This window comes from Prionailurus viverrinus, chromosome D1 (assembly GCF_022837055.1).
Source record: "Prionailurus viverrinus isolate Anna chromosome D1, UM_Priviv_1.0, whole genome shotgun sequence".
NCBI classification, from domain to species: domain Eukaryota; kingdom Metazoa; phylum Chordata; class Mammalia; order Carnivora; family Felidae; genus Prionailurus; species Prionailurus viverrinus.
In genome coordinates this window covers 106,068,393-106,085,733 of record NC_062570.1, presented here as the reverse complement: position 1 = coordinate 106,085,733, position 17,341 = coordinate 106,068,393, and the positions used below count along the sequence as shown (strand labels likewise).

At 52.1% G+C, this 17,341-nt stretch overlaps 1 protein-coding gene and 1 long non-coding RNA gene across 6 annotated transcripts; one reads left to right on the top strand and one right to left on the bottom strand.

Moving 5' to 3' along the window:
- The first annotated feature begins 2,792 nt into the window (after positions 1–2,792).
- On the top strand, positions 2,793–5,275 carry LOC125176976 (uncharacterized). Its single transcript, XR_007156438.1, has 2 exons — positions 2,793–2,954; positions 4,641–5,275. It is a non-coding gene; the product is annotated as an uncharacterized LOC125176976 (long non-coding RNA).
- On the bottom strand, positions 3,364–8,269 carry TMEM134 (transmembrane protein 134). 5 transcript variants are annotated; one of them, XM_047878945.1, is made up of 7 exons: positions 7,989–8,260; positions 7,032–7,096; positions 6,451–6,540; positions 6,222–6,298; positions 3,963–4,007; positions 3,675–3,728; positions 3,364–3,588 (listed from the first exon to the last, which is right to left on the bottom strand). In XM_047878945.1, the coding sequence occupies exons 1-7, from the start codon at positions 8,160–8,162 to the stop codon at positions 3,506–3,508; spliced, it is 588 nt and encodes a 195-aa protein (XP_047734901.1). In that variant the 5' UTR covers positions 8,163–8,260; the 3' UTR covers positions 3,364–3,505. The 5 variants fall into 5 exon arrangements, with proteins under 5 accessions (XP_047734901.1, XP_047734903.1, XP_047734906.1 ...); XM_047878947.1 differs by lacking the exon at positions 3,963–4,007 and having other exon boundaries at positions 7,989–8,265; XM_047878950.1 differs by lacking the exon at positions 7,032–7,096 and having other exon boundaries at positions 7,989–8,256.
- Between the last annotated feature and the right edge of the window lie 9,072 nt (positions 8,270–17,341).

Here is a 17,341-nt window from a genome sequence, read left to right as displayed (position 1 = left end):
TAGAGGAGAATAGATGCGTTGGTCAGCTTCAGACTTTGTTAACCATTTAAGAATAGCCATCAATACAGGGCGCCTGGGTGGCTCAGTCGGTCAAGCGCCTGACTTTGGCTCAGGTCGTGATCTCACGGTTCCTGAGGTGGGGCCCCACATCGGGCTCTCCGCTGTCGGCGCGGAGCCTGCTTCGGACCCTCTGTCCCCCTCTTTCTGCCCCTCCCCCGCAATAAACTTCAAAACAGTGCAGATCTTCATCTTTTATTTTGAAGCCATTAATATAACAGAAATAGAGATAGAATGTTCCCTTCAGTGGTCCAATCCGTAGAGGAAGAAAAGAGGGAAAGTGAATAACTCTTGATTAAACCAGAAGACTAGACAGCGGGGCGGGGGGAGGAAGTAAAGAAAAACCTCATGAAAACATTAAAGCAAAGTAAAACAGAAGACAGGAGTAATCCCTAAACATATCAAAATTACAATAATTCTAAGCAGATTAAGCTTTTTGGTTAAAAGAGAGTCTCGGTCCCAGAAGAAAGTTTCAGTGTTCGATTGGGTTCCCTGTGACTGACAGAGACACCAAATAGCAACGCCTTAAGACTGGAGAGAAGTTTATTTCTTAGGTGAAATCCAGCCGTATGGTCTTCAGGAACCCCAGCTCCTCGCACCAGGCGCTGGGGCATGCCCAAGTCTGTATGCTTTCCAGGTGGCACAATGGATGCAGGAACAGGGAACAAAGAGGGACAAAGAGCGTGAACCACTTATACTCTATTAGGGAGGGCTCCTCACCTGGTACAGGCGGCTGCAAAGGATGCTGGGAAATGCAGTCTTTATTTGGGGTGGCCACGTGCCCAGCTAAAAACCAAAGGTTCTTCTACGGGGGGGGGGGGGGGCAGAGAGCAGCCTCTTCCCCACAGCGGAGTGCAGGATCTAAGGCACATTCGAGCAGCATAATGAGAATCAAAAGGCTGAAAGTGATGGCTTGCAACACAGATTTACTAGGAGAAAATGAACCAAAGAAGACTCATAAAAGTACAGGCAGAGCAGACAGAAATGGGCTAGATTAGGGATGAAATGAGTCACAGTTCACTAGAGAAATCCAACGTTCCTCGTCTGGACACAACTAGCGATGTATTTTTCAACGGAAGAAGAAAGTTGCATTTAGAGTTTAGCTATTCATGATCCCCTGAGGATAGTGTTACTGTCAACCCAGTTTGGATTTCAAAAATTAGCCGGCAAAAATCAAGCACTTTAAATTCTTTAAAAAAAAATTTTAAGACAGAGAGAGACAGAGCATGAGTGGGGATGGGGCGGAGAGAGAGGGAGACACAGAATCCGAAGCAGGCTCCAGGCTCTGAGCCGCGAGCACAGAGCCCGACGCGGGGCTCGAACTCACGAGCTGTGAGATCATGACCTGAGCCAAAGCAGGAGGGTCAGCCAACTGAGCCACCCAGGCGCCCCTCGTGAAAACCTTAAATGTTGTCATTCAGTGTTCTGTCGACACGTTCATACGGACTAAGGGTTGGCAAACTTTTTCTGTAAAAAGCCAGATAAAGATTTTAGGCTTTGAGGACCCTACGGTTTCTGTCACAACTGCTCAGCTCTGCGGTTGTAGTTAAAATTGCCAAGCAGCCCCAGTCCGCATACAAACAGGGATGGCTGGGGTGGAAATTTGGTAATTAACTGATTAAACTTGATTTATTGACACTGCAGTTTGAATTTTGTAAACTTCTTTGGCTCACGAAATCTTACTATTCTTTGACTTTTCCCCCAACTGTTACTAAAATATAAACGCCATCTTTATCTTGGGGACTGTATTGGGCCTGTGGGCTATAGCTTGCTTATAGCCGTAGTCTTACACTACATGGAGACTCACTACTTCTGGAATAACTTGGTGTTAAGATTGTGGAATGACAGAGGCGCCTGGGTGGTTCAGTTGGTCGAGCATCCAACTTTGGCGTAGGCCATGGTCATTGTTTCTCACTTTTCCAATCGTCATTTGATCTCACCACAGTATTGGTCCATGATGGATTAGAAAGGAACACTGATCCTTTAGTACAGCTATTTTGAGAACCACTGATTTAGAAATTCCTGTATCCGACTGGTGCCCCCCAAAGTGCCCAGATTGGGGGCTGAGGTTGGGAAGTGTGGGTGGGCCAGGAGAACAGGAGTGGGAACAGGAGTCTGGGTGTTAACTCTTTCAGCAAAGTCACAGAAACCCAAAGACATTCTCCTGGCTGCTGCGGCACAGCCCATGTCTCTTCTCATCGCCATTCGTGTTTCACTCGGAAGACAGACTATAAATCCCTAAGTGTATGAGCAGGATCTCCTCAGTCAGCCCTCCCTCCCTGGGGTGGTCAGCTGGGGACCACACGGGCTGGGTGCCCTCACCTCTCCCTCCCACCCCCAGGTGTCTTGGAAGCCTTGGGTTATGTTCCCAACCCTGCCTTTGGGCGGATCCGTCCCTCTGGGTCTTGGTTTCCTCATCTGTAAGATGGGACCGAGGTGGTGATTATCAGAAATAACCTGTGCGAAGTGCTCAACACAGGACCTGCTGCCTTCTAAGAGTTTGATAAATGGTAGCTATTATGATCTCAGATTTCAGGGTTCTCAAAGGTTGTTTCCTGGCTCGTGAGATTCTGAGATGCCTTGGTTTTCCAAAATTCTGAGTTGGTTTGTTTCCACTGTTCTGTGGAGAGTCCTCGATCACGGAGGTTCTGTCACACGCGCCCTGCCTCTCATTGCCTTCACCCCTGCTTCTCCCAACCCTTGAGCCCGGAAGTAGGGCAATGGGCGGAGAGGGCTGGGCTGCTGCCTTGTCGTGGCCCACATTCAGAGCTGTGGCAGCCCAGGGCCCCAGAGCCACGTTGCAACCGGGATACCAGCCTCCAGGCCCCAGGCCTGCGTCATCCCAGTGCCCTTGGCCAGGGCCCCCTGGGCAGGCACCAAGGCTGCTGCGCCTCCAGGTAGAGAAATGGGCAGGGCCAGCTCTGCTAAGGGCCGGGTGGTGACGGGAGGCTGCTCCAGGCTTGCAGGATAGAGTCCCTGGCCCAGCTCCGCACCTAAAACGGAGGAGCAAGTCTTAGAGCATCAGGACCGTCGCGGGTACAACGGTGGGGGCGGGGGGGAGACGGGTGGTCCTGGAGCCTTCAGCTGCCTGCAGCCAGCGCTTCCCTCAGGTTTTGCGGGAGGGGCTGTGGCCGACGGGCTGGGCAGGGTTGGCGGGAAAGGGAGATCAAGGTCTCTCCTGGAGCGAAGTACATTCTTTTATTAGCACAAAACAACAACGCAGCAGCCCCAAGGCTCGAGAATAAGTTAAGGCACAGAACAGGCAAGGGACGAGTTTCCCGGGCCTGGGTCGTGGGCAAACTTCCTGAGCAAACTTCGAGGGGGCTGGGGGCTCGAGGGTCCTGCAGTCCTTCCCTTGAGATGAGGAAACCAGAGCGGGGCGGGGCCGAGGAGCGCCCCCTGGGGGCCGCTCGCAGGCGAGGCTGGATCCCCGCGGTCCGCCCGCGGCTCACTTCTCGAAATAGGGCAAGTAGAAGAACTGGAAGCCCCGGTGGCCCTTGACGGCGCAGTAGATGAAGATCACGTGGTAGACTGCGGGGGCGGGGCCGGTCAGCACCGAGACCCGCCCCCGGCCCGCCCCCAGCCCCGCCCCGCCCCTGCCCGGAGCCCTTCCGCACCTCCCGGGACCAACAGCAGGAAGCCGGGCACGAAGAAGATGGCGCTGGAGACACCTGCAGGAGGAGGGGCCGAGTCAAGGCTGGGAGGCACCGGGGCGGGACCGGGGGGGGGGGGGGGGGGGCGGGTCACGGTCACTGTCTGGTCAAGTCTCGCTGCGGTGAAAGGGGTCCTTTCCTGCTATGAGGGTGGAAGCAAACTTCCGAGGGGGTTGGGGGCTCGCGGGTCCTGGAGGAGTTTTTCTCTTGTGGGGAACCCCGCTGCCTGCGGAGGTAGGAGGGGGCGCTCACCTGGCGAGGGGGCCACCTCCAGTCCCACGGCGATCAGGATCAGCGCTGCGCACAGATGGATCCGCGAGGGTGAGGGGGGGAGGCGGGGGCAGGGGCTGGCGGCAGGGCGGGGAACTCCACCCACCACCCCCAGCAAGGCTTAGGCCCCAGGAGTGTCCGCAATCTGAACTGAAGGTTCCCTAGCCAGGGGACCCTTCCTGGGAAGCTCACCAAGCTCTGTGTTTTCAGAGCAGGGCACCTGGCAGGACCTGGGAAATGTCTGAAGTGAGATTTTCCTCTGCTCCGTGGTGTGGCCTTTAGTCAATCGACAAACATTTACGGAACACCTGCTGTGTGCCTGGTACTGGGAATCCCACAGGGAAAAGCGAATGAGGTCCCTGCCCTCATGGCCCTTCCCTAGCGGTGCAACCAACAAGAAACTCCAAGCTACGATCCAGTGATAGGGGGTGTGGCAGGCCAGAGCAGGCGGCAGGGGGAGCCTGGGGGAGCCTGGGGGATCGGGAGGGGCTTCCTGGAGGCGGTAGCGATGACGCTGAGCAGCGGTGGTGACAGCTATAGCAGCTAACATTTAGTTGTTACTTACCAGGTGCTGCCAGGCACTGGGCTAAGCTTGTTACCTGCACTGCTTTATTGTCACCGTGACTGAATGAAACAGGTATTATCATCCCCATTTCACAGAAGATGAAACGGAGACGCAGAGAGCTGCATGTGGAAGGAGGAGGCGCTCGGACTCTGGAGGCTTTGCTACGGGCTTGGTGCAGGCAGAAAAGAACTGCAATGCTCCGGGCGGAGGGAGCAGCACGGCAAAGGCCTAGAGTCTGCAAGGAACTTGGGGCCTTCCCGGAGCTTCCAGAGTGGAAGACTGGAGAGGCAAGAGCCCGGGCCTGAAGAGTCTGGCAGGGCCTGTAGACCCCAACGAGGGATGTGAACTTTGGCTGAGAGCAGTGGGTTTGGGGAAGTCATGGCTGGATCAACTTTTCAGACCTACAGAGTCCTGGGTCCCCGCTTAGAGGATGGGGTTGGGGGCGGTGGGGGAGCTGGGCTTTCCAGCAAGGGAGCGATATGGCATGAAGGCTCGAGGGGCCACCATGGACTGCTAGGTGACTTGTGCCCCATATAGAGCACCTGAAAAAAGGAATGGTGGGGGCTGAAACACTACCTGCCACCCTGGCTTAGGGCTGGGGGCCCTGCCCACTCAGAGGAGGTGTCTTCTAAGTCCTACAAAGGCCCTTTAGAGGCCTGGTAATGTCACGGATGTGGGTTTAAATCCCAGCTCATCTACCTCACAGCTGAGGTCTGAGCAAGTCCCTTTACCTGGCTGAGCCTCTGTCCTTATTTCTGGACTGGGATGGTAATAATGCTTGCCCTTGTGGGTACCGGGAGAGAGAATGAAATGGGATAAGGCAGGTGGCCCGTATGACCAGTGCCCAGCTTGCAGTGGGGACTGGAGAGGTTGGTGGCTCCCTCCCCCGACACGTAGACACTCAGAGCCGAGGCGAGGACGCTGCTCAGCTTTCTGGCTAGGGGACTCTGACCGTGCTGGAAGATGGAGAGCAGCTGCCACAGCTGGGCTGTCCTCACGAGCCCCTCTTGATCCCGACCCTAGGTCCCTGCCCTGCTGGGGATCCTGATTCCTCAGCCCTGCAGAATGAGTCAGAAAACATCTGGCTGGGAGATCTGTCTGCTCTGGTCTTCGCTTTCCCCATCTGGGCAATAGGTGTACCCGGTGAGGGCCAGGGAGGGGTCCTCCTCAGCTCTCAGACTCCAGGGATGGGGACGCGACAGGTGCTCCGTGGGTCGGGCTGGCAGAGGCTCAGCATCCCTGTCGACGGGGATGGGCAGATCCCTGAGCACTTGTCTCCATACTGGTTCTGGGTCACGGTCCCACCTCTCACTTTCTGTGTGACCTCCGTAAGGCCGGAAATAAGCCTACCCGGCGGCTGGCTTGAAGTAGCCACAGAATAAATGGTAGCTGTTGGCTCTTTTGCTCCCTGAGGGATTAAATGGCTAAGATAAAAACAAGTTTGGAGCATGGGACCAGGTTCCCTTTTCCACTATGTGTGATTTCCTGGCTGTGTGTCCAGGAGACCGGGCCTGCTCCTCTTAAGGCCTCAGTTTCCTCACCTGTAAAATGGGGGTGGGGTGATGGCACTCAGCTGGATGTAGGGAGGCTCCGTGGGCCAAGGGGGACCCAGACCCTGCACGAAGGGAGGACGGCGCCCTCACGGGGGTAGGCAGGGGACCCACAGGGGCACTCACCCATCCCCAGCAGCAGGAGTAGGAAGGAGGCCAGCACCACCCGGCGGTTCTTCTGGATCAAAGGGTGTTGCGTCCAGCTGGGGGGCAGGACAGCAGGATGAGTGTGAGAAGTGACAAGAGCCCCACCCTCTCCCATCACTCTTCCCCACCCAGAGGACCGAGGGGGAAAGCCAGGCCTGCCTGTTCTGGGTCACAGACTGCAGGTGGCTTAAGCAGGGCAGGCTCTCACCTGCAGCAGGCATGGTAGGATCGCTGGGTGCTGTTGCTGATGGTGCTGAAGGACCACTGGGAGCTGCGGATGGACGTTCGGCTGGAATCCCTGCTGGCCAGATGGGCCCAGTGAGAGGCAGGGCAAGTGATGAAGGGGTCATAATGACGTGGTGGGGGTTGGTACATGGATTAGGATGGGTGTCCCTGCGGGAGAGGGGGCACTGAGAGGGGACAAAGTGAGGAGGATTCAAGGGCTGGGGTCTCTGCAGGACCGAGGATGGAAAAAACCTGCAGATTCGAGCTAGGGATTCCTGCAGGACAGATGACCTGGGGGAAGGTAGGGGCTAGACCAGGCTAGGGGTTTTCTGCAGGAGAAAGAGCCTGGTGGGGGTGTGGGGGGGGGGGGAGGCTGGCACTGGGGTAGGGTGACCGTGCAGGACAGGGGAGCCCATGAGGGGCGTGGGGATCAGGCTAGGAATCCTTGTAGGACAGGATGTGACAGAGCTGAGCAGTGTGAGGTGGGAAACTGGCCAGGGACCTTGGGGAAAGGAGCCGGGAGCAGGGTTAGAGGCGTAGGCCGGGTCCCCACCTGGCCCTGACCTGATGCTGACTCCCCCATCCGGCTCCGGAGAGGCTTGGGCTGCATCCTCATCATTCTCCAGGTTCTATTCCAGAACACAGGGCTCAGAGGGGTTACGGGGCCCAGGCCCTTCCTCCTCCCTTCTCAGGGAGAGGAGAGCAAGCCCACACAGCTGTTTGCCTGGCCGCTTGACAGCTGCTCACCTGGCCCTCCACCCTCCCCGCCAAACGGGTTTGATGATTCACAGAAACTGAAACCCAGGTAGGAGGTGGGGGGGGTGGTGCTGGTTGAGGGCTCCCAGCATGGTCCCAGGGCCAGGAGCGCCCCCAAGTTTGGGAGTCAGGGTGGGGCTTTCAGAACGGTATTTCAGGGGCCCAGTATGGAGGCTCCGGATTTGGAGTGCCACAGGGCAAAAGTCCTGGTTTTCAGGTTTGGGGCGCAGGAATCTGATACAGGGCTCGAATAAAAGGATCTTGGCGGAAGTCCCTCAGGGAGATTGGAGATTCCCAGTTTAGCGGGAGTCAAGGCATGGGTAAGGACTCATCAGGTGAGTGAGGGTCTCCAGCTCTGGGGTAGGGGAGTGGGGGCGGGGGCAGGATGGGGGGGGGGGGGACTTCCAGAACAGAAGAGGGAGAGTGGAAGGCTCGAGGGTCTGCTCCGGAGTTTGGGCAAGATCTGGTTCAGGGACAAGAAGAGCTCTCTAGCCCAGCGGAGAAAGAGGACGTTGGGTCCCGACCCAGGATAAGTGGGGACACCGGGTGGGATTTCCAGCTGGGGCTAGGGGAAGAACTCCCGGGTTCGGTGGCTGGGGACCAAAATCAGAATTGGGAGGGTCTGGGCAGGGCCTTGAATCAGTGGCTACGTAGGCAGAGGCGTCTAGACAGATTTTCCCTTGAGTTGGGGTTCTCCAGGGTCCGGCCTCGGCCTGGGGTACCCCCCGGACCCGGGCTGGGGTTGAGGTGGGCCGGGCCGTTCACCTGGTAGCGCAGCCGGGACTGCTTGTCCTCGTCGGCCACCTCGAACCGGGCTCGGCGCTCGAAGTGCAGCGGCCCGAAGCGGGCGACCCCGCTGAATTCGGGCCCCGGGCCCGCGTCCTCCAGGGACAGCTCGAAGGCGTCATCGATGCTGAACTGGGGCCGGGCGGCGCTCATGGCCCCGGCCCGCTCAGGAGCCCTGCGCCGCCGCCATCCGAGCCCGCCAGCCCCGAGCGCCGCGGCCCCGCCCCCGCACGCAGGCCCCGCCCCGTGCTGTAGGCTTAAGACTGCGACCGTCCGGCGCCCCGGCCGAGGCCCCGCCCCCACGTAACGGCCCCGCCCCTGCTCGCCCTCGGCAGGCCGGAGCTGCCGAGCGCCGAGCGGGCCAGTGGGCGGGCCCTGCTTTGGGGACGGCGCAGAGTTTCCGGCGCCTCCCAGCGGCCGCCTACGCCAGCCGCAGCGGGTGCAGCGCTCGCTCGCTTGCAATTCGTAGGTCTGTGTCTTGGGCTTGGAGGGGCACCCCAGGCCCGAGATGGAGCGTTGCGCGTCCCAGCCTGCGCCTCGAGTGCCAAGGAGACTCCTAGGACCAGACTGTGTTCCCACCTTGACTCACCGCGGCTCTGCACCGGTTGGGTATTCTCACCATAGCAGGTGTGGACTCTGAGGCTCAGAAAGCTTATGTGGCTTCCACTCCTCCGATCCAGTCTCCACTCAGCAGCCAAAGTGATCTTTTAAAATATATGTCACCTTTTTCTCTGTGTATTACTCTTAAGGAAAAAAATGTTTTTTTGGGTTTTTTTTTTTGTTTTTAAAGTATGCTGCTAAGTTCAGCAGTTCAGTCCTCTGTATGAAACTGTCTCTTGGTTTTCCATTGTGTTTAGAATAATATCTGAGCTCTTTTTGACGAAGGCCTACAAAGCTGTGAATGATCTGTTCCCCGCCTACATCTTCAGTCTCCTCAAGCCCCCTCTGCCCCTCTTTCACCTACCCAGCCACACAGGCCAAACTCATTGTCACCTCAGGGCCTTTGCACATGCTGTTCCCTATGCCTGGAAAGCACTTAACCTTGCTCTTTCACAACTGGGTCCTTTCATCATCTGCTTCCCTGCTGGAAAGTCAGGTGTCAGAGATGCCATCCGTGATGATGCAATCTAAAGTCAGTATCACATTACATGGCACTTATCCGAGGGTAACTTATGTTACAGTGTTTTATTCACCAGCGTGTCCACGGTGCCCAGAACAGTGTTTGGCCCTGAGTAGATGCTCGTTAAATATTTGTGGATGAAATGAATGAATGCTTTGCCCGAATCCCCAGTGCTTACAGGTGGTAGAACTGGGGTTGGAACCCAAGCTCCCCTGGTTCCAGGGATGCTCGTCCCCCACCCACCACACTTCATTGTATGACCTCATAGGCAGAGTTGACTCTTCCCTCCTCCTCGGTTTGTGACGCGTCACCACTGTAAACAAGGCCCCTGTCGGTGTGCTCAGGCAGCTTCCTTGAATCCTGTCTGGTTCTCTTCTATACATGGCTTGGCTCCTATACGGATGCTTGAAATTTACAAACATGCTGTCGCGTATCAGACTCATCCTGTTTACGGTTTTACACTCAACACTAATGTTTTCCACATGCATCTCATTTGTTACCTCTGCTAGTTGCATGCAATATGCCACGCTGAGCATCCAGTACTCTTAGTATCCCCCACACCCTTCAGTGATGCACCCCTTAGCTTGGCCTCAGTGCCCCTGTCACATACGTCACTGCTGCGAACACCTGTCTTCAACTGTCTCCTTATGGACTGTGGGAGAATTCTCCTCGAAGTAGGACTTCCAGGCCACAGGGTACACGCACCCTCGGCTTCCCAAAGCACCGACGATGCTCTCCTGGGTGGCTGTTGGAACTTCCACACTTACCGCGAGGGTTCTGGTTTTCCGTTAGCACTTGGCTTTCCAGTTTTCTGATGCTTGCTAATCTGACGAATCTGAAGTGGTTCCTAACTTCCATCTGGGTTCTCTGATGACTAGGGAATTTGAATAGCTCTTCATGCACTTGGCAGTCATGGTGGTTCCCTCTTCTGTGAATCGTCTCTTTGGGGAGCCTTTGTCTATCTCTTCTGTTGGGTTTCTAGCCTTCTTTCTACTGATTTGCATGTCTACACACAGCTAAGTATCAGTGCTTTGGTGTTGCACATATCTCTTCTCTTTGTGTCCTTACTTTGTCCGAGTTTCCCTTCGTTAACAATGTTCGGAGTCCTGGGGTGGAGTGCAGGCTTGGGCCCACGTCCCACGGGGGCCCTTGGCTCCCGCCGGACCCCCCACCGATGGATGATGGGGCCTCTGGATGCCAGCACTGCCCTGGAGTGGCTCCGGGATGGGCCTGCTACTTCCTCTCCCACACCCCAGCACTCCCGCTCAAAGACCTGCAGGGGACGCCCCAAGAACCCTCCCCCGGACTCCGGTGAGAAACCTGCTGAAATGGAATACTGAGTTCAAAGACCCTCTGCTGCAGGCCTCCCCAGCATGGTTTCAGCCCTAACTGCATTGCCAGCTTGCAAAACAAGCTTGCCTTGGCTGTTTGGGCTGCCCCGTACCCCCCGGGGATCCACACCCCTGCCACCCTCCACTTGAATTCCAGTTCTCTCCACATTTCTATTTGAGGACTTCTCTAAAGCCAGTGGTGTCAAAGGACAAGGTCCTAAGACTTTCCACGAACAGCTAACCCTTCTGTGTCTCCCGCTTTCTCATCCTTCTGCTTCTGCTTTTTGCGTTGCAGAGCCCCTCCTACAAGTATGAGGAGAAAAGAAAGAAAAAAGAGAGAGAGAAATACCACTGGCCCAGGGTAGAGATGCCCACGGACAGGTTCCTGGCGGACCCAGAGTGAGGACGGCTGCTCAGAACCCGTGTCTCCAGTCGCATTGGAAACGCCCCGGCAGCAACACGCAGGAGGAAGACTCTGGCAGCGACCACAGCAAACCCTTGCCTCCTACGGACACTGGCACAAACAGGCAAATCCCCCAAGGATGGATTGGGTCCACGGGGTGCGGACTAGGTTATAGGAAAGTGGTGCTAAATATCTCACTGTGTTCCCAGCTTCCATTGAGGGCAGGACCAGACCAGAAACTGTGTAAACTTCCGAGAACGTGGCCTTGCTTGGCGTGCTCACGAGTCGTTTGACCCATGATATACATGGGACTAAACCCTTGACTCATGATTTTCTACAGCATGTCACTAATCAGCAAAATAAAGAACAAGAGTTTTCAGGCCACTTTCAGCCTTGAAAGTATGCTGCTTTTTTTTTTTTTTAAAGTTTATTTACTTATTTTGAGAGAGACGGAGGCAGCACAAGCGGGGGCGGGGCAGAGAGAGAGGGAGAGAGAAGTCTTAGCAGGCTCCCTGCTGTCAGCTTAGAGTCCGATGTGGGACTCGAACTCACGAAGCGTGGGATCATGACCTGAGTTGAAACCGAGAGTCAGATGCTCAACTGAGTGCACCACCCAGGTGCCCCGAAATTATTCCTCTTTAACATTCGTTAAAAACGACATCATGTTTTCTTGCCCCCCACCCACGGGTGCAAGAGGTTTTGTGTATTTTTTTTAACTAATTCATTAATCCCTTTTAAAGATTTTATTTTTAAGTAATTTGTACACCCAACACGAGGCTGGAACTCACAACCCCAAGATCAAGGGGTCACATGTTGTACTGACTGAGCCAGACAGATGCCCCTGTGAGAGGTTTGAACTTACGTTTTCTCAAGGGTCGGCCCTGGTTTGACTTTTCGGTCAGAAACGGGTTAAACTGGGAGGCGTTTTGTTTCTGTCTTAAACAGGTCATCCCAGAAGAGCTTTTTTTTTTGGTTTGTTTTTAATGTTTATTTTTGAGAGAGAGAGAGAGAGCACAAGAATGAGAGGGACAGAGAGAGGGGGACAGAGGATCTGAAGAAGGCTCTGTGCTGATAGCAGTGAGCCTGATGCGAGGCTTGAACTCACAAACCACGAGATCATGACCTGAGCCAAAGTTGGACGCTCAATGGACTGAGCCACCGAGGCGCCCCAGAAGAGCTTTTATTTAATGTCCATTTATTTTTTGAGACAGAGAGAGACAGAGACAGAGCACGAGTTGGGGAGGGGCAGAGAGAGAGACAGAGAGACAGACAGACAGACAGAATCCAAAGCAGACTCCAGGCTCTGAGCTGTCAGCACAGAGCCCAACACAGGGCTTGAACCCACGAATTACGAGATCATGACCTGAGCTGAAGTCGGACGCTTGCCTGACTGAGCCACCCAGGTGCCCCTGGAAGAGCTTTTTAAAAAAACAGTGCTTGTTTATTCTTTCCATGCCTTAGTCTAGTATGTTTTTATGGACCACCTGCCAGAAGTCCCTTTACTGCCGGTGTCTCAAACCTGATCCGGAAGTCTGCTTCCTGAGGGATAACTTCACCCTTCCCGATAGTTTCATCATCTTTCCGGGCTCGTTCTCGGTCGAAGCAGAGGGGCAGCTGGCACGCCCCGTCCATTGTGGATCCAGGATTTCTTCATGGTAGCACTTGGTATATTCCTTAGCTTTCTCTAAGCTCGTACTCCAGGCCAACTCAAAACACAAAAACCTGTGGACATACGTGGAAAATGATAACTGGTCCTGTTTGGTTCCCTTTTTTCGTCTGTTTTGCTCACAAGCCATATACGTCTGATTGTTGGCAGTATCGTCGGAGTCGGGTGTCTGGGTCCAAGTGAAGGTAGCTGCTGACCGCTGCCTGGTTTGTTTTGTGGACCAGGACCTAGAGGACCCAGGATTGTCTCACAAGAGTTCAATGTCCACTTCAAAGGCACCAGGAAAAGAGGTAGATCAAGCCATTTGCAAACAAAAATTTACTGCGTTTCCTTCCAAAGCTTTGTGAATTTGTAAAAGAAGGAAGGAAGGGGGGAGGGAGGTTAAGCGGCTGACTTTGGCTCAGGTCATGATCTCGCGGTCCGTGAGTTCGAGCCCCGCATCAGGCTCGGTGCTGACAGCTCAGATCCCGGAGCCTGCTTTGGATTCTGTGTCTCCCCCTCTCTCTGCCCCTCCTCTGCTTGCACACGCGCTCTCTCTCTCAAAAAATAAACATTAAAAAAAAATTTTTTTTAATAGTTCATTTTTGAAAAAGAAATCGGACAATATATTCATTTTCTTCTGCTTCTACTTTACACAAACCTTCATTAAAAGAAAGAAAAACAGGGGCGCCTGGGTGGCGCAGTCGGTTAAGCGTCCGACTTCAGCCAGGTCACGATCTCGCGGTCCGTGAGTTCGAGCCCCGCGTCAGGCTCTGGGCTGATGGCTCGGAGCCTGGAGCCTGTTTCCGATTCTGTGTCTCCCTCTCTCTCTCTGCCCCTCCCCCGTTCATGCTCTGTCTCTCTCTGTCCCAAAAATAAATTAAAAAAAAAAAAAAAAGAAAAGAAAGAAAAACAATCCTCCGTTTTATATATTCAAGTCCATCAGGTTTGTGTTCTTTGAGTTTTGTTTGAAGTGTTTCCCCCTCCCAAGATTATAAAGATATTCTCCAGTGTCGTATTCTAGTGGCCTGATAGTTTTGTTTTTTTAAAGTTTATTTATTTTGACGGAGAGGGAGGAAGGGAGGGGCAGAGAGAAGAGAGAGAGAGAGAGAGAGAGAGAGAGAGAGAGAGAGAGAATCCCAAGAAGGCTCAGCTCTATCAGTGCAGAGATCCATGCGGGGCTGAGTCCGTATGGAACTCATGAACTGCGAGACCATGACCTGAGGAAAAATCAAGAATCGGAGGCTTAACCGGCTGAGCCACCCAGGCGCCCCTGGCCTGATAGTTTTACTAAGTGTCACAATAAGATAGTTCACGGAATCTGGAGCCAGACCACTGGAATACTGGGCTTCTTACCAGTGTGGGGATTTGGAGGGCCAGGACTAGTGTAAAAAAATTAAGTGGGTACCAAAAGATCCGGTAAGCAAGGTCAATAATACTTCAATGCATTGTTTTTCAAAGTCAGATTTAAGGCCAAAACACACGATGAACAAAATATCAACAATTTAAATAAAGATACAAATTGACTTTGCACGGCTCACATCCTTCACCTCACCCTCATCCAGCCGTGAGCAAGTTACATAAATTCTCTGTGCCTTCGTTTCCTCATTTGTCAGATGGAGGTAATAATAGTATTTCCTTCATAGCATTCATTTAGCATTAAATGACTTCCTGCACAGTAACGGGCACGGCACCTATGAGCACTCGATCAATGGTAGGTATCACAATTTATATTAAGATCCTTAAGGCCACAGATTCTGTCTCTGGATGTGGTGCAAGAAGGGATCCAGATGTGTTTCAGGGTAGAGTGAGCCAGTTTTCCCAGCATCGCCGACCAATCAGTTCTTTCTCCCTCGGAACTGTGGTCCCACTTTTATCATACAAGTATGCAGTTGTTAGCATACATACGTATTTTAAGCTCTCCTTTGGTTCCTTTCATCTGCTTGACTAATTCTCAGTCGGTATCACATGCTATTGATTGTTATGGTTTACAGTGGTTTTTGTTTGTTTCAGAGAGAGAGAGAGAGAGCGTGAGTGGGGGAGAGGGGCAGAGGGAGAGAGACAGAATTTCCAGCAGGCCCCATGCTCAGCTCGGAACCTGATGCGGAGCTCGATCTCATGAGTGCGAGATCGTGACCTGAGCTGAAATCAAGAGTGGGACGCTTAACTGACCGAGCCACCCAGGTACCCCATACGGTGTGGTTTAATAGGACAGGGCAAGCCCTGCCCCCTCCCACCTTTGGTCATCTTTTGGAAACTTGACCTAACTTTTATGAACCTTTATTCTTCTAGAGAAATATTGTAAAAGTGTTTTCCAAGTTCTCCAGAAACCATCTTAATTTTCACTGGGATTTCAATTAAATTTCTAGATTGATATCAGGAGAAATCACAGCTTCAAATGTTAAGCTCTTCTAATCATTAAAAAAGTATGTCACTTCAGTTATTCGTGTCTTCTTTTATGTCCTTAAATTTTTTCGCTCCGCAAAGTTCAAGGCTGTGTTTTTATTTCCGAAATGCTTTCTGACTTTTATTGCTCTCGTGAGTGGCATCTTATGTTCATGTTTTAGTGAGTTATTGTTGGTTTGAAGAGTATTGTTAACTTTTGGTAGCTTTATTTTATATCCCTGCAACACTGAAGAATTCTCTAATTTGTAAAAAAAAAAGTCTGCCCATAGATCCTGTTGGATTTTCTATGTAGATAGAATCACTCTCACAATTTCTTTTTCTTGGTTTATTGCTTTGGCCAGGACTTCTTTTTTTTTTAATTAAAAAAATTGTTTTTAACATTTATTTATTTTTGAGAGACAGGGAGAGGCAGAGTATGAGCAGGGGAGGGGCAGAGAGAGAGGGAGACACAGAATTCAAAGCAGGCTGCAGGCTCCGGGCTGGCAGCACAGAGCCCGACGCGGGGCTCGAACTCATGAACCGCGAGATCATGACCTGAGCCGAAGTTAGGCGCTTAACTGACTGAGCCGCCCAGGCGCCCCTGGCCAGGACTTCTAATACTATGCTGAACAGTATTGTTGGTAGAGAGCATTCCTTGCCTTGTTCCTGATATTGAAAGGAATGTGGGGCTAAATGGGTGATGGGTATTAAAGAAGGCACTTGTTATGATGGGCACTGGGTGTGAATCCCTAAATGCTACTCCTGAAACCAGTATTACACTGTAAGTTAACTAGAATTTAAATAAAAATTTGAAACAAACAAAAAAAGAAATGTGAACGCTTATTGCATCATACTTAATCACATATGGCTTTTTATCATTCTGAGAAAGCTCCTCTTTTTTCCTAACTGTAAGTTTGTATCATAAATAGTCACAGAACTTCATCAAATGGCTTTCCTGAATATTTTGAGATAGCCATGTGAGTTTTCTCCTTCAGGTCACTGATGTGATGAATTGCAATGATAGATACTTCTAACGTGAAACCATTCCTTTGTCACTGGAATGAGCTGCGCTTGATCTTGATGCTTTTAATTTTTTTTTCTGAAAAAAACTAATTTTTAATTGTGAGGAAATACACATAACATAAAATTTGCTATTTGAAACTTTTGTTTTGTTTTGTTTTAGAGACAGAGAGAGTGCGCACACAAGCGGGAGAGGAGCAGGGAGGGAGAGGGAGAATGAGAATCTTAAGAATCTTAAGTAGGCTCCAGGCCCAGTGATGAGCCTGACTTGGGGCTTGATCACAGGGCTTGTGAGATCACGAACTGAGCTGAAATCAAGAGTCCAGAGCTTAACAGACTGAGCCATCCAGGCGCTCCTATCTGAAACATTCATAAATGCACAGTTAAGTAGTGTTAAGTATATTCACACTGTTATACGACCAATCTCTAGGACTTTTGCATAATGTGAAACAAGTTCTATGTTCATAAAACAACAATTCTCCATTTTCCCTTCCCCCAGCCAACCACTGTTCGACTTTGTATGAATTTTTTTTAAGTTTATTTATTTATTTTGAGAGAGAGAGGGAGCAGGCAAGGGGCAGAAAGAGAGAGAGCGAGAATCCCAAGCAGGCTCCACACTGTCAGCACAGAGCCTGATGTGGCGCTTGAACTCAGGAGCCATCAGATCATGACCTGAGCGGAAACCAGGAATCCGAGGCTTAACTGACTGAGCCACACAGTCACCCCCCCCTCCCCCCCTCCCCCGCCCCTAACTTGTCTTTTTGAGAATGACTTTCACTTAGCACATTGATGCCTTTTTATACACACTAGTGAATTCAACTAGCCTAATATCTCAATTAGTCTTTTCCACATCTACGCTTATCAGTAAAAATACTTTCTTTGTCTTGTGGTATACTTACCTGGTTCAGGAACAATCAAGGTTAAACTCACCTCATAAAATATATTGGTCAGCTTTTCCACTTTTTCTATTTTCTGTAACAATGTGTATACAATACAGACTACTTGTCGCTTCAAAATTTGGCAGAACTTGCCTATAAAACTTCCTGTGTTGGTAAAATGCAAAAACCAAGCAAACAAAGCACATTTCCTTTTCCCCTTTGAGGTCCCACCTCTCTAGGGGGACTTGTTGTGGGAAATGAATCACAGTAAGTATCTGAAGCCTTTAGCACCTGGGTCAGAAGGGAGGGACAATAATCCTTCCCAGTTAGGAGGATACGATGAAGGCCCGGCTCAGGCCTCAAGACAGTCCCCTTACTGGGTTACCTTGACATTGGGAGAAGACTCCTACCGCTATTGTTCACGGCTAGTTTCCAGAGGCCGAGGGAAACCTCGGTTTAGCCCACAAAGTACCTCACTTCCCTCAGTTATGTATTTCCTAATATTTAATGTGCACCTACTGTGTGCTTGTCACTGTGGATTCAGTGGACG